The sequence below is a fragment of the Lipophrys pholis genome, assembly GCF_963383615.2.
Source record: "Lipophrys pholis genome assembly, chromosome: 8".
NCBI classification, from domain to species: domain Eukaryota; kingdom Metazoa; phylum Chordata; class Actinopteri; order Blenniiformes; family Blenniidae; genus Lipophrys; species Lipophrys pholis.
Genome location: NC_137630.1, coordinates 20305754 through 20322289, shown reverse-complemented (window position 1 = coordinate 20322289; position 16536 = coordinate 20305754). Strand labels below are relative to the sequence as shown.

At 39.3% G+C, this 16536-nt stretch overlaps 1 protein-coding gene across 1 annotated transcript in view; it reads left to right on the top strand.

Annotated features, from left to right (window-relative positions):
• The window catches only part of opn7b (opsin 7, group member b), a 55806-nt gene that overhangs the window by 30560 nt on the left and 8710 nt on the right, over positions 1–16536 (top strand). The window contains exon 2 of the mRNA XM_080470283.1: positions 14912–14999. Coding sequence (XP_080326409.1) covers positions 14912–14999 — 88 coding nt within the window. The remainder of the gene's footprint in view (positions 1–14911; positions 15000–16536) is intronic.

Genomic DNA, 16536 nt, shown 5'->3' with positions numbered 1-16536 from the left:
TTTGCTTCACCTGGGACTGATTTGTTTCTCATCTGTATTCCCAGCATGCTTCCACTTCTTCCAGCATGTAATAAGATTCAGGTTTGAGCTTTTCTATTTACCAATCACTTGCTCGTTGACTGTGACACTGTCTGCTGCGGCGGCGGCTGGTTGGAGAATTGCCTGTCAAAGTAAACTGTTAGGGCGTGATTACCATATTTAGATTAGTGCATTTAAATGTAAACACAGCATCTTATTCATATGTATATGTGAGCCGCCTCTCAAGCTTCCATCAGCAGAGAGGCAGGTGAATAGAGGGAGTGAAAAAGCAAACTGGGGAGGTTATGCATCAATTTTAAAGGAGCAAGAATTATTAGGGTCCTTGAGTCCAAAAGTCCCCAGCGTGCATGATGGAACAATCAAATACAAATCTTTGTTTTCATAGAGATTTCTTTTTTTTTTTTCCTTTCCACAGATGAATGAAAAGCTCTTAACTGATTCCTTCGTTTACAGACACATCTGCAAAAGTCAGTGTAGCACAAAGAAACCTCGTCCTCAGAGACGCTTTATACAAAGCTTTTCTTTGCAGCAGCGCGATTGGAGGTGAGCTACGAGATGAATTACTGGAGTCCTTAATGATATTAAAGACTAACTGAGAGCGACGAGCGAGAATTTAATTGTTTGAGTGGTCCATCGTGTCAGAGGCAAAGAGAACGATCGTGAATACATAAATGATGGAAGGAAGAAATGTGTGTGTAGAGCAGGAGACAAAAGTAACATGTAATTTGAATTTAGAAAATGGGAGGTGTGGGCATGCATTGGTGGATAACTAGGAATTGGATAAATATGTTTGGAGACGGAGTGAATGAATGGTGAAAAGATAATGTCCTGGTCCGACTGTAACTAATTGTTGAACCGACGAGTCATATGGTCTCATGTGCAACCAAACTCTACTTGTGACATCCATGCACAAAATGATTTTCTCTGTGGCTTCATGCTGCAGGGAGTTTTTTTTCTCTAAATTTCTTTAATTCAAATGTTGTGGCATCGCTGTTATGGACTTTAAGTTGAATGTATTTTAGGGGATTTGTCTGCGTCGCCCAGCCTGAGAGTTGCATCAACAGCTAACAGCACATGACACAATCCTTCTCACCTCCATCTTCTTTCACGTCTGGAGAAAAGTGACACCGTGCTTATGTTCATATGCTCAATAATTCAAGATCCATTTAGTCATTTTCTACCTGTGCAGGCTCCGGGGCAACTGGCTTGATTTCACTGCATTGGTATTCATGAGATTGACAGACACAATATCGGTCCCTCTTTTTTCTGGGCGAATTCCAAACAGGAGTCAATCACAGCAATTGTTCACCATCCGAGAGAGCAGGGGACTGTCAGATCATCTTCTACCTGCCGACTAAGCTGTTATGTAATGGCATCAAAATGCCCATAGTTTGGGCTTTAGTGTGGTATTCGCAATTATCGAGTTAAAGGAAAAGAACACCTTAAAAAGGATTTGTGCATCGAATTGAATTATTATTATTTTTTGATAGAAAAAGGTCCGTCAGTGCTTGGCATACGAATGCATCAGACAAATAGCCACTGAGTTACATCACATAGCAAATGTCCACACAGGAAGCAGCTAAACACAGTCACAGGTTAACGGATGTGTTGCGCCAAACAGATGCGACACTGCATTTATTCATCCAGTGGATGAAAAGTTTCAGTTCAAACAAACTCTCATGTGCACGAGTGGATGAGGAATGGCAGGTTGATTTATTTAGCACTACTCAGGAACAAAACATAATTAAAATGGTTAAAAAACAAAAAAACCCTCCCAACATTAGTAGACAAGTTTAAACTTGATAGACTTAATGGAATAGTTTGTGACAGGCCTACGGTGGTGGGAGACGGTCTTTATTTGTTTCTCTGTTTTCATGGACTCATGAGAAAAACAAAATGCCATTGTGATTGATCACAATACAACTAAACTAGTTGCCATCATATATGATGCATATGAGGTTTAAAATATAATTTCTAAATAGGCAAATATGAATGTTTAAAAGTCATACTCAGGTCAATGTAAAAACCACTGAGGTAATAAAAAAACAAATCACACGCATGTTTTTTTGGCCTGTGGGAGGAAACCTGCATCAAGAGAGAACGTAGAAGCTCCCGACAGAAAGGACCCTAAATCAACCAAAACAAAGGAATGCAGTATATGCATGCCAAAAATGACAAACAAAACTGGAGTAATGGTCCAGCTGTGCAGTGCACCACTGGGCCCAGAGCTTATCGTTCTAAATGGAGATAAAAATTCTCCGGTGAAAGTACAAACAACAGGAAAGTGAAAACTGTGGTGGTCTGCAATCTCAGCTTTGGACGATTGTGATGTCAAACAGCAATGATTGATCCTGACAAGCTACAACAGCGCATACCACCACCTTTTGTTGCAAATGGGGAGAAATGTTGCTCTGCATGTATTCTCACATAAAGCGTGCGGTCCAATCAAATGTTATGTTTCAGCTCCAGTTGAAACTCATCTGTGCTGTGAATGTGAAAGTACTGGCTGCGATAACACCGTGAACCTCAGGATACTCAATACCACCAGTAGTCGGTCCGCCTTTAATCAAGATCAGAAGTTTAATTCTACGCTACTCATGTTAAATAGATCATATGTAATCTAATTATAATTTGTCATTGTAACCTCTTCTAATATTAGATTTATAATAAGTTTGTGTCATTTTGGCATTTTTTATTATTGTGCACAGCTAAATATGCTGGTGTTAACGTACTGTATTTAATATATCATTTGATAATTTTCTGATATTTAATTCTATAGATCTTTACATTTTAGTGTTCTTATATCTATCCTTTAGTGTGTGTAAACTGTTAACTGGAATATATATTATTTGTTTAATATATGCATATGGTCATTTGCTACAGCAAGCATAATGAAGAGGCCGATGTCAAATTACAGGTGCTTGAGTGCCGCCTGATAGCCAGGCTTTGTGGAGGCAGCCCATTACAAGAGAGCGGGCTTTCAGCCAAGGCGAGCACAATAAGAACGTAAAGACCGACAATAAACTGAAATCAGACTGTGTAGAAGTAGAAGTGTGCTACATGACATAGTTAATCCATTTCTTTGCGGACTCTACGAGGACTGAGTCGTCAGAATATTTTTAGTTGTGTATTTACTATTAACGCAAGTGCGGCACGGACTTCAATAAAGAGACCATCTGCAAAAAAAAAAAGAGTTTAGAAAGTTTCCTCATTATATTTTAGGTTACCTACGCAAACAACTTGTCTTGATCCTCTTTTCATCCTCCACCTGGTTTTTACCTCTCCGAGTGGTTTGCCTCTAAATCCTCTCGTATCTGCTTGGATTTGTAGGATTCCTCCAGCTGCCTGTGAAGTCTTTGACCTTTTCCCGCTTCTTTGGCCATCTGTGTTTGTTCCTCACACAGTCGACTGTGACAGCTGTGAATACGATTCAAATATTAACATGGACAGTATCCACTCAGGTGAGACAGGATTCTCCTCTGCGTTTGGGGATTCCATCGACACAAATAAATGAAACACTTAAAAAGAAAAGTTGAACCATATTTTTTTATCAACTAATATCAAAAAAAAAAAAAAAAGAAGGATTAAATAAGTCTGTACTTCTTCCTACCCCCTTTCCAACATGTAAAGCAAGCACCAAAAGCTAGTGCCAAATATGAACAAACAAAATCAGTGGGAAACCGTCTTCAGTTTATACTACAAAGTGCCACACACAACTGTTATGACTTTACAATATCCTTTTTCAAATTAGTACCATATTATCTGTTAAGACTCCCATAAACAAGCACGTTTTGATAATTACTGACCATAAAAGCGGTGCCACTTGCTGTGGCTGTGAGTGTGTGTGTGTGGCTGTCGGCCTCTCTGTGTTTGTGACGTGGTGGACTGGTGATGCGTTCACCTGCTGGCAGTCACAAGGGATCAGATCCAGCAGATCCCACAGAGATGGAGGGACGTACTCTCCCGGTGAGTCACTTTCGGAGCTGATAAGCTCTGGTGTTTATTCCGGGCGTAACGATGAGCAGCTAAAGATAAATTTACCACTCTACTTGAACTGCAGGAGATACAGTAAGCAGGTAAATCGTAGGCATTCAATTTATCTTCAAATCTCTTCGGCAGGGGTTCGGGAGCCAGCCTTGTGTTTGTAATTGAACAAAAAACGTGGCGCTTTTGAACAAAATCCTTCATTCAGTTACTGTATTTCAGCACTCCAACCCTCAGCCGCTGCTTACTTTTAGTGTCCGCGTCGGATTTTGAAGAGTAGCGATTAATAAGGACGTGCGTATTTTTTCATCAGGCAAAACCATGTGCGTCATGTTTCACTGCAGAGATTGGAACACTGAGATAAAAAGACACAAAAGCGAAGTTTGTAAAAGAGCCCGCATTAAACTGTGTTGATGAACCGACACCCGCAGGGAGAACATGAGGATGCGCAACTGAGGTTGCGAGATGGTGGAGAGGAGGGGGAATTATGAGGCGGATCTAAAAGCATTTCCATTTTCATTCCTCGATCACCAAGACGCGAGTTGAGGAATGGTGGGATGGAAACATAACGGAGCCCACTTTAGGCTCTTTACACTCCACTTTATCATAAAATATGGACAAGTTATTGATGAAGTGGCTCTGTCAGGGGTGATCTATCTCAAGTCGGAAATTTGAATTGGTTCCAACAGTGAAAGTAGAGCTCCTGGCAATGTTGCAAATTAGAAAGTAACATCGGCTCAGTGAGCTATGGCCTCATTATACTCACTTTCTTTTTTGGTTTCTGGCACCCCTGCTGTGCTTTTAAAGCCTGCTTGTCTCAGGTCACCTTTCAATTTGTTAAAAACAATGTACAGTACCTCTTGTATTTATCCCACTTCAAAGGGGTAATCAGGAGTGACTCCCCAAGCAGAAAATAACGAAAGGAAGAACAAGCTTATATTTTTAGAATATGGGGTAAGGATCAATTACTGAGCTTTTTCTTTTTAAACAGCAATAGACAGCAGAGAAAGAGAAAATAAATGGAACCAAAGAAGTGAGTGAAAGAGATTCCCAGTTTTCTGTATCGTCCTCATCAGTTATCTGGGAGAAAAAGATAATCACTCATGTCCTGTTTACATAATCATGCTTATTTGTTATAATTGGCTTCCTCTATCATTTATTGAGTGGAGACTTTGTTAATTCCTCCTTCGCTGGTTGTTGGTTTTTTTCTCTCTCTCTCTCTGGGCTTCACATCCACAAAAGGGTTGAGATCGTACCCTAATGCAGTTTGGGTTATTGCAGTCGATCTGGACTCATTATTCATAAGTCTAACTGGACTTTCTCAGTGAGCGCGCAGCTCTAAGTACCTTGCTCTCACACAGCGAGTCTGCAGCGTGTGTCCGACCGCATCACCAAGTCATTCATGATTAAACTCACGGCATTCATAGCTTCACGTTGTGACATTTGTCCGTCTTCTGTTTGTCCCTGAAACCTTGGACACTGGCAATAACTACATGTACCTTTCACAAGCTATTTCACAATTTGAATTAATCATTTAACCACAAAACTGATTTTTTTGGGCGGGAAAAGCCCAAAGCACATCGGGAAAAACCCCAAACATGTATCGGAAGAACATGCAAACTTCTCACCGATACCCACCCACTCGTAAAATTACATTATTAAGACTTTATGAGAATGTAAAAATATGAGGGAGGAGCTTCCCAGAGTTTGGTGGCAAACAGAGTTTAAAGGGTTTCGTTCTCCACTTCGCTCTGACTTATTGGGAAAACTGTAATTTGCTGTTGCTGCAGACTGCACTCGATCATTTGTTATACATCTGGTAACTTTATGCATTACTATACCGACTGCACATTGGAGATAGAGCATCTGCAGAATAACAGTAATGTATGAGGGCAACGAGAAGCGTGCAATGATGAATTATGGTGTTGAAATGAGGAGGATTTATGCCGGCCGGTGAGTGATGTCTTGTGGAAATAAAGTAATGATCAGCATTTAACCACATGCAGTGCCTGAGCATTGGTTTACAGCAGCACGGTGGAGTGAGCGCAAGAAAGAAATTAAATATGAATGACAAGAGTCGCATGTGAGAAAAACCATGTCAATATGTTGAAACTGATAACAATTGGTTTTAATTCGTTTTTTGTATAATTTTGTAGTTTGCTGTGAGCAAAGATGTCACAAGCACGCCTCCTGACGCGCTATCACGTAGGAATGTTTTATGTTAAGGAATGTGTTGCATCTAAGAAAACAAACACAACAACAGAGGCTTTTTAATAAAAAGAAAATCTGCATAATCAGCGAAACGCACAGAAATGCAACAGTTCCTTAATCCATTCCTTGGAACAAAAGCCTTTACTGGCAGTTCAAAGAAAAACAAAGCACTCACTTAAGATCAAGAAAACAAATTAAATACTTTAAAGGTCAAAAATTAGTCAGTGGAAGGAACAGTGGCACTCTCAGGGATTTGAAGTCAACAACACATTTAATGCAATTCGTGAAGTCTGAAAACCACGAGGAAGAGGAAGAAAGCGTCTTGTCAACATAGAAAAACATTTTCACTGCAAACACAACATTTTTCATCGTAATATACCGAACAAATTTCAATGTATTTTTGAGAAAATAGAGTGGCCGGAGAGGAAGAGGAAGAGGAGGAGGTTCATGGAGATGCAGGCGATGTGAGGGGAAGGTGGAGAGAAGAAGATGATCTGCTCCGGCAACCCATGACGGGAAAAAATACCCAAAGAAGAAGAAGGCCGATGTGCAATGAATATAAACTGCAACATGTCTAGTTGAATAAGGAGGTTCTAAAAAAAGTAATGTCACTGCAGGAAAATTCCAGTCAGACAAGTAAAACTGTTTGGAGCTTCCTCACTGGTGGACGTCAGTAATAAGGAGGAAGTTGTTGTAAGTTGTTCTTTACTGTGGCGCTGCTGCTTTTGCCGGTCAATAATAACTAGCGTAAAGCGGGATACACACTGACCAGAAACATAGAAAGAAATATAAATGCCTCAAAGGAGCCTTCCATAAACTAATGGAGCAATACGATAACGAATGAAAAACTTCAGTGATAATCACTTTGCTGTTTTGTGGTTTTGGCCGAGACCCTTTATCTTCATTGATTTGAAGAAACAAATCACTGTTGTAATTTTTCAATTATGAGCCAAACATTAACATTATCAATAACTGTTGTATAAAAGTGCTGTGCTGCTATATCAAGACAACAGGATGGGTATTATCTTCAGTACAACAGCACTCCCTTTTGTGTCATAATGTATAATTACAATATATGCAATACCATTACAGAGGGAAGAGAGTCCTGCCTCGGGTGCACATCGTGGAGATAAACCAAATCTTTAGTCTTAATGGTTAACAAATTCATCCACCGCCTTTATATATTTATCTAGGTAATGCTCACAGGATGCTGGAGTCACACACACACACCCCCACACAACCCAAATAACCACTGCACCACTGTTAACTCAAGCATCTAATACCACATTAAATAATATCTCATTCATCCCAACCAATAAATCAGACGAAAGACGTCTGACTATACTAAACATTAGCTCGTATCCTGAGGAGCTATAACTCAGAATAGTCACTGCAATATTGCATTTTGGTATTTTTTCTTTGCTTCATCCTTGAATTATTCATTAATCATTTTCTTTCAAGGTGTCATGCCAAGTTCTGCAATACTGACAAAAAACTGCATCCACGTGGCGACAGAGATGCAGTTGGATAAAAAAAACAACCCCAAATGATTAAGTCAAACACATCAATATGGTGCGTGCGTACCACCGTTTGGCTCCACTCTGAAGAAACATAAATCCAGAAACTAATGTGAAAACGTGCCGACAGCTGAGCTAATGAGTCACTGCAAAACTCTAACTCTGAATCTACATGTAATTATAATTAATGTAAATACCAGGTAGCCAAACTTCAGTAAACTGCTCAACACTTGACAGGAGTGAAGCCGAGACCCTCGGCATAACAAGCACTTAATGCAACAGCAGCAAAGCCCAAACAGCCCTTGTTTTTAACGTGACGCTATGAAACACCATTCATGAAAAATCTCTCTTGTTTTCTGGAGATATAAGATGCAGCTCATTCTTTATTATTACCCACATGCAGGTTTACTCTTATTGCTCTGCACTGTCAGATATGGTCAGAGGATCTATTCACGATTGTATCTTTCTGTGCATCACGTTGTGTGTGTGTGTGTGTGTGTGCGTGTGTGTGTGTGTGTGTGTGTGTGTGTGTGTGTGTGTGTGTGTGTGTGTGTGTGTGTGTGTGTGTGTGATTGTCCTCCTGCTTTCACTAGCGCTCATCCTCTCCAGCCTCCACCTCTTTTACAGCAGTCCTCACCTTCTTCACTCCCTCCCTGCTCCGTGTGTGTTTTTGTGGGTCCTTCCCTGAGTGTGTAGTTCCCTTTGTGTAACAGAAAAGCTTAAATTGTCACAGCAGCTCTCTACTGCTTTTGCACCATTCACCTCATGACTGACTCTCCCTCACTCTTTAACACACTTTTTTTTCACCTTAATCTAATTGGGTGTCCGTCATTCCAGCCAGCCCCTCTGCTCTGCCTTTTCCTTTAAGTTGAGTCTCTTACTCTTAATACATATTTAATCCAGTGTTTCCTCCCCCGGACACTACTGACCCCGACAGGTGGATCAGAGCTTTCTTACAGGACTAATGTAACCTCCTCCCTCAGTTCTGCTCTGATTGGAGATGACTTTAGCTCTTTGTTTGCGTGACACACCCACGTCCATGACTGTTGAGAGACCTCTTTATTGTGTGTATTGCATTATAGGGATGGCCTCAACTGAGTATTTTTGGTCATTGACAGTGGCTCAGATGTTCGGGAAGCAAGCACGTAGTGGTAAATTCAGCGGCCCCGGGTTGCAACAATCATGGAGTCCAGTGTGAAACCTGTGCCAATGGAAACGTGCAGATAATACCACCAGCTGATGTGACTCTGTGGCGCTAAAGCACACACTCACTCATTATCGGGCTATTCTGCTCACAGTTTACATGCACACTAAAAATCTGATCATTATCCCATTTCTAGACTTTGTCAGATTTGATCACGTGATCATGTAAACATGCACCAACACAAAAGTTGATGAAACGTCTGGAGCGGCAAGAAAATGAATTTCATCATTGGTGAAAGGAAAAGCCCTAATGCAAATATTGCTAAAAGATCAAATATGCGTGACTCTAAATCCTAAAATGGATACAGATGGAGCTTCTGTCCATCTTCTTCTTCTTCATTATGTGTGTGATTCAGGTTTGTTTCGGGGAGCTTACAGATGTGTATCAAATAGACTAATACACCTGATGACCTGTGGGGGCAGTGTTGAGCAGTATAGTTCATGTGTGAACAGAGAAATAAATGGGACAAAATAGAAATAAGGACCCTTTGAGGAAAGACAGTGTGAATTTGTGGATACAAACAAATCTCTAACATGTCCTCAGGTGGACATCGAGACAAAAAAACTTTGATTGTGTCGACAGTTTAGAAACGAGCAAACGGTCAAAACATAAAATAACAAATTGTCCCCCTAGACCAAATGTTAAATACTAGTATAAACACCAATACTGATTTTACCAATTTTGAACCTATTTCATGGATGCTTGGATTCGAAAGTTTGCCCCACAACAAACAAACAACCTGCACTGCCCCCTACTGGATGTGATAATTAATAAAGACACTAAAGCTTGAAACACACGTAGGTGCCAGCGTGTATAAAAAAGCATATTTGGACCTTAAGACTTTAAGACTATGTTCAGCTAATAAAAAAAAACAAAATGTTTTGACAATTAACAAGAAGCCTGAGACTCATGTCGGTCTCATTATTACAATTTGGGGATTATTTTTGTAAACCTTAGTGATCCCTCTTGGGGAAATTCTCTGCATGTAACCTATCCTATATTCTGGGAGCAGTGGGCTGCCTTGGTGCAGCGCCCGGGGAGCCAAAGGGTCATGTAAACAGACTCAGTGATGGGAAAATATGGAAGGCTACAGATTATATTGATGGACAACTATGTTGAGGATAAATCCTAATTCGAGTTACACATAGTTGTCGACTATGTGTTGTTGAAAATCAACTATCAAGAAAAGATAAAAGGAGAAAAGAAAGGTGGAACGTAGTGTAAATATACTGCTGTCAAAGGCAGAACAGAAATGGCCCAGCATAATGATATCAGCATATGTGAATATCTAAATATTTAAACTTAAACATTTAATAAAAATAAAATGGAGGCTCATCAGGACGACCTTGAGTGTGGGAATCTGGTTTGAATCTCATTTACAGTCGAGTCTCAGTGATTGTCTGATGTAATGTATGAGCCGGTTTCATCTCTTGATTATGTTTCTCGGTATAAAGTGAAGCACTCTTATACACACATTATGGAATGATGTGTTTTTTTTATATTGTAGCATGATAACATTTTACAGTTTATGGTCTGAATAAATCACTTAGAATGTGATACCAATTCACTTTTAAAGTTTATGCTTCCATAAAACCTTTAAAGAAGCACATTTTTACAGCGTTTTTATGGCACAGTTGGTACATATACCAACGTGATAAAAAGTGCAGAATGAATAATGGTTGCATATGTGTCAGTTTGATAAAACTAATACATCCATATCAAGAAAACAGCAGCTTGAAATGACGTGAAGAGAGGCTGCAAGCAGACTACTGGCCTGAAATATTTATATTCTGTTTGATCTGATCTCAATTTAATAAAATGTTATCAGACTAAACTACCACCTGGTACTTTGTGTTTAATAACCATTTCAAATAAGTTACCGTGACAGGGCTTGTGGTTTTAACCTCTGGCTGACTCACACATTTTTCATATTTTAAATTTGGAGGCAAACATTGATCTTTCTGCTGAATATAAAGCGAATGCTCCCAGAGGCTTGTTGTGTCCGTCTTTCTGAAACTCGTGACATTCAAACATGGATCAAGCTCTAAAATCTGGAGGGCAAAACAAAGGACCAAGGCATCATTTAGTATTGATCTGACAAGCAGACTGCTGAGGCTTCACAATCACAAAAACACCGGTTGCACCGCATGTTTCAAGTAGTCCATTGATTGTCCTCACATACAGTACTGTATATAGAATAATGTATTCTGACAATACTACAATATGTGCTGGGATATTTAAGCATTTTGTACCTCAACATTTGGAATTTACTTGTAAACTCCTACTAAATGCCTAAATCCTTTAAATCTACTATCAAAATCATCAGATTCTTGATTGAAGTCTTTGAAGAAGAATGTTCATGGAAAGAAGCTGAAGCTCCGATGAGGATTTAATCATGGAGACCGCAATCTGCATTCTGCGCACAGTTTGGAGTTACATGTCGCCAAAGGAAGCTTCCAGAAGATTTGCCGCAATAAATCAAGGGAATATATTTGAGCTGTGCCATGTTGCTGCTGTTCCAGCCAACATCCCTTTGAAAAAAGATCTCTGAGACTTGAATGGTAATGACTTTTTTTTTTCCCTTCTAACATATCTTACTGGATACAAAATGTCTTCAAACAAGTCTCTGGTGATGAATCTTAAATGATTACTTTAGTTTCTGGCTCTGAGAAACTGCAGCCGATATTTTCTTTGACCTTCCCTGACACGTACTAAAAACTTCTCAGGCTTTTAAGTGTTTTTCTAATGATTTCCTGTGATCAATATTGTGAATCAGAGCTTGGTTCACTTTAACATGTAGGTGTTTAAGACCTGGATACGCAGCTGAAGAAAGTGAATCCAGGACACCAGCAGCCATTTCTGCATAGAAATGCATTTCATTCACATATTAGTGTAGAAAGGTTGACTGCTGCAGAGCTGAGAAATGTTTTGCATGAGGGAAAAAAAAAAAACATTCACAGAAGGCATTGTGACTGCCCATACATGTTGCAAAGGCTGAATAAAGCAGTGAGGATGAATAATGAATACTCAATATTTATTCATTAGGGCATATAAAAGTCTAATGGACTCCAAACACTCTGATCTGCACATAAATTGAAGAGTGAAAGCCTGAGTGCACTACCAAGAACTAATTTCTAACACCTTTGATCAAAAGCTACTTTCATTTCTTTCTTTGTATTTTTTATTTTTTTTTGCAGCATCTGATTGGAATAAAAAATTTATATAAATCTTTTTTTCATTCATATGAGATGCTCGCGAGGAACTCCTAAGATGTTTAGAGGCAAGCAAACTAAAAACATGTTAAATAAGAGTTTGCAGAGACATAAGACATGGGCAAAGTGAGTTTTATCTGTGTGGATGTCAAACTGCAGCTCGCCAAGTTGAATGAACTTAAAACCCACACAAACGTGCCCTAAAGTGAGAGGGAAGAAGGCAAAGACCGATAGCGCAAAGACTGCCGCATAAATCGACAAGTACAGATCATTTGGGGGAGAGAAATGGTTACTGAAGTGCCGTAAAATGTTTTGGTGACATTACTGACACAAACCCAGTGGGACCATGACTCTGGAGCCCGACTTTATAAAACTGCATGAAAATATATACACTGAGATCAACATGTTTCTTTTTTTTTATGCTTTCTGTAAATGTCATGACCAATAATAAGTATACATTGTGTTTTCAAAGTGTTAGTTGAGTAGTTAATCAAAACAAGCTCAAGCCTCGTCCACCAAACAGCAGGTTCTAGTCGTCAAGCACAGGAACACTTGAAAACAAGGACAAATTCAAACATACAAGTTGGAATTTTGGAGAAATGGAAAAAAAAGGATTAATAAATGATAAAGTTAGCAGATACCAACATGTTTTGAAGTGAGATTTAAAACTAATGGGTGAGGCAGAGGACCTGATATAAATGGTTCGACTGCTTCGAAGTGATGAGGTTGAATCAGAAAAATGGTCATTCAGCGACAAGAACACATCTTGAGCTGAGAGCTGGCAAGAAATCTGCATTTAATGACCCCAATGAGCAATCACACATATTGGGGATAAAAGGGATCGGCCAGAAAAGACAAGTATTTTTTGTTCAAATCAAATGACATGTTTAATGGGAATGATATTATATGCTCATGTTTTGTGGTCTCAGTTAAAAGACAGACGCATTGTGAACCGCCTATAATCAGGATGACAAAACTGGACTGAATCCAACATTCAGCGAGCTGCAGTCGCCCAGTAGTAAAAGCACGAATTACTTTTCCCCCATTGAGAGGAGGGGCAAGCTTCAGTCACAAGGCTCCACATGAAAAAGCTGCCTTTGACCATTGATTTCATTTTATGATCAGATTTTAACGACGTATCTGGAATAACGTCAAGTTCTCTTCCGGTACGCCACGAGATGAAAACCGTCATACTGTGGTTGATGGGAACATTTCAGATCTTTGTTCATGTAGAAATGATGGGAATGAATTAAGGACTGAAAGACTGAGGAGCTTTTTGTCTTTTAGAGATCAAAAACTGAAGAGCACCCAGAAAAGATCCTTGAAGGTAACAGAGGCTGAGTGAGAAGATGTGTGTGTAATTTACTGATGATGTGATTGTTTCTTTCATGGATGAGAACATGATTGACTCCACCTCACTCAGTCATCACGGGGGAAGTCATCAATGAGTCATTATTGCTACATCCTCCCCAGTCCTGGAGAATTACAAGCTGAATTTTATGTGTTTTAGATAAAATTCCTCCGCACAAAAGTCTTCATTCTTTATTACGGTGCCAGTTTGACACCACAATATCAATTTATTCTTGCTCTGTGTGTTTTATGAAAACAAGTGCCATCTTTATGCAATTGTGGAATTTATCAAACGTTGGTGAGAAGTCTAAAGCTTCCCTCAGGGTCTAATAAAGCACATCACACCCCGACTGTATCTTCAGCAGACTTCAACCGCTGTGAATATCAGTGCTACACATAAAAAGGGGGAAAAAAATGATCAAAACATACTGTGCCATCCCAAAATAACACCTTCTGAGAAACTCCTCAAAACACCAAAATGAGAAAAAAACTGATATATATATATATATATATATATTCAGATACTTCAGTCACTTATAGGAAATGATTAAGTTCTATGCACTACAGAAACAGTTAAAATTCCAATTGATACTACATTTAATGTAAAAAACTTTTCAACTTGTTCTGAAAATGTATATGATGCATGTGAAATCCCCCGAAACTAGATACACACACAAAAATGCAAACATGCATGCACTCAACATTTCCGCCAAGCCTGTACAACTGCACTTATCTACACGGCGCCCACCCACTCGAGTTCAACGTTTATTGTAATATAATGTCCACACAGGATGATATTTAAAAAAAAAAGTCCTGCCTCTTCTTCTCCTCTTTGAAGATAATCTGGGGCGCGTGGTAATAAGGGTTTGTTCACAAGCAGCTCCGCTCTTTACCTCAGGTGATTCAAAATGTCTCTTCTCTTTCACGTGTAGGTGGACGGTGAAGTCAGGGAGTAAATACAAAGGCTATGAATATATTTTCATGCAATGTTCAATCGTTAATTCCTTTACAAAGTGTGTCCATGGTGCTTGCTTTGGAGACAATGCATGAACGTACTTGAAGAAGGATTAACTGTGTATGTAAATCAAAGCCTGATTTCCGAGATGAAGTTGATGATGAATTTATACACCTCCACATTGTCAGCACTGTATGGAGGATCCATGCGACTGAAGCAGACAAAGCAAAAGACCTCGAGTGTCCTTCATTTGTTAAGTCTCGTTAAATGACGTAAAAACCAGATGATTTAAAATGCAGGCGTTATTTGACACTGAATTATTTCTTCATGCACGTTATGATATTTTCTCTCCATGTTGTAGAAATGAGTGATGGCCGTCACATTTGGTTTTCTGATGCCTGAGATGTTTCTCATTTATCTTTCCTGTCTTTATTTATAGATGGGAAATGCCTCCGAAACATTTCTGCTCGTGTCCAGAATATCAAAAGACAATGACTTCCTCATGGGAACTCTCTACATTATTTTTGGTGAGTGTTTTTGGTCATTTTTTCCCTGATTTTTGCATTTTAGGATTCTGACTTCTACCCAATGGTCACCACGGATGAAATGATGCTGAAGCTATGAAGTGAAATACAATCAATTCCATGATGAAACTGACCAGAGTCTTCAGCTCTTGACAAGCTGGATCTTCTCTGAGCAACTTGATGCAATGTCCCTGAATAAGAGTATTTTTTCTCTTGCTCAGAAAGCACAACTGTTAGTAATGGAAACACAAGTATTATCTAGAATAACCGTGAAGCACCGAGTGCTTTGACCAGCCAAAGCCTCGCCCAATGTGACTTCTACACTTTTTAAATGTTAAAGTTTATTAAAGCAGCAAAAGGTAAGTTCATTTAGAAATCTGCCATTGTTTTTGTTGATCTACATTCACGTTACATGAAGAACATTTTCACCTGAAAATGTCAAACCACTCAAAACACCACTTTTTGAAAACGGCTCCCATGGTGGAACTTTTCAAAAAACACCAACTCCCAACTCCATGCCCATGTAGGCAGAGGAAATCTGAACTTTTCTGAAGCGCTGCTACTGTACATGCGTACCACGACTGTAGTAAATAGTTCTTCCGCACATTCGCTCAACAATAACAGAAATGGCAGCCTCCAGAGCGTCATGACTCCCAGTCCATATTCTCCTGTGGTTTTATAGTTGGGTCACCTGTAATAACCATCCAACATGGTCGTCTGTCTATACCAATGTCTGTATAATCATATTGTTAATGTTTATAGTGTATTGTTCTCCGTGCATGCGAGTGTGTGTGTGTGTAGTTTCATCACAAAAACAACCAACAGCACCAACTAGTGACCCAATATGAAAACTACATCGTCCGTTTCCATGTACATGGACCTTGTTTTCAAAACGTTGCTGTGTAAATGTGAAACTTTTCTGAAACAAAAATGCAAAAACAATAATGTGTAAATATGGTACACACGTGTTTCGGAAAGCTTTTGTTATCCCAGCTCAGACCACAGACACAGTTATGATCCAAGATACACACAATTTATACATGGCGAATATGGCCTTTCATACTAAAATACTTAATATAAAGTACTTTAAAAAAGCAACAGTGCTGGCCCTGATACTTCCCTTCACCTCAAACCCACAGTGATATTACTGTATAAATACATTGGCGTAGTAGAGTAGATGGAAAACATTGACATCTGGAATCTATGTTCAGGGACAGAAAACACTTTTTGTGTTAACAAATAGCCAAAATCCAACAAAAAAAGTGGACCATTGGTGTGAGTGTGTGCATGAATGGGTGAATGTGAGGGCTCATGTAAAGTCTGTTTAGGCTGCTCAGGCAGTAAAATGTGCTTTATAATTAAAGTCTGCTTATGATGCCCACTATGCACTCTCCTCACATCTAACCTACAGAGGGGTATCTAGAGCAGTATGGCTCCTTATGATTGGCCAAAAATGTTGGCATGCAGAGCATAAATACACAGTTCATGAAAATATAATGTAGCGCAGTTAGTTTTTTTTGCATGTATGTATATCAGAAAT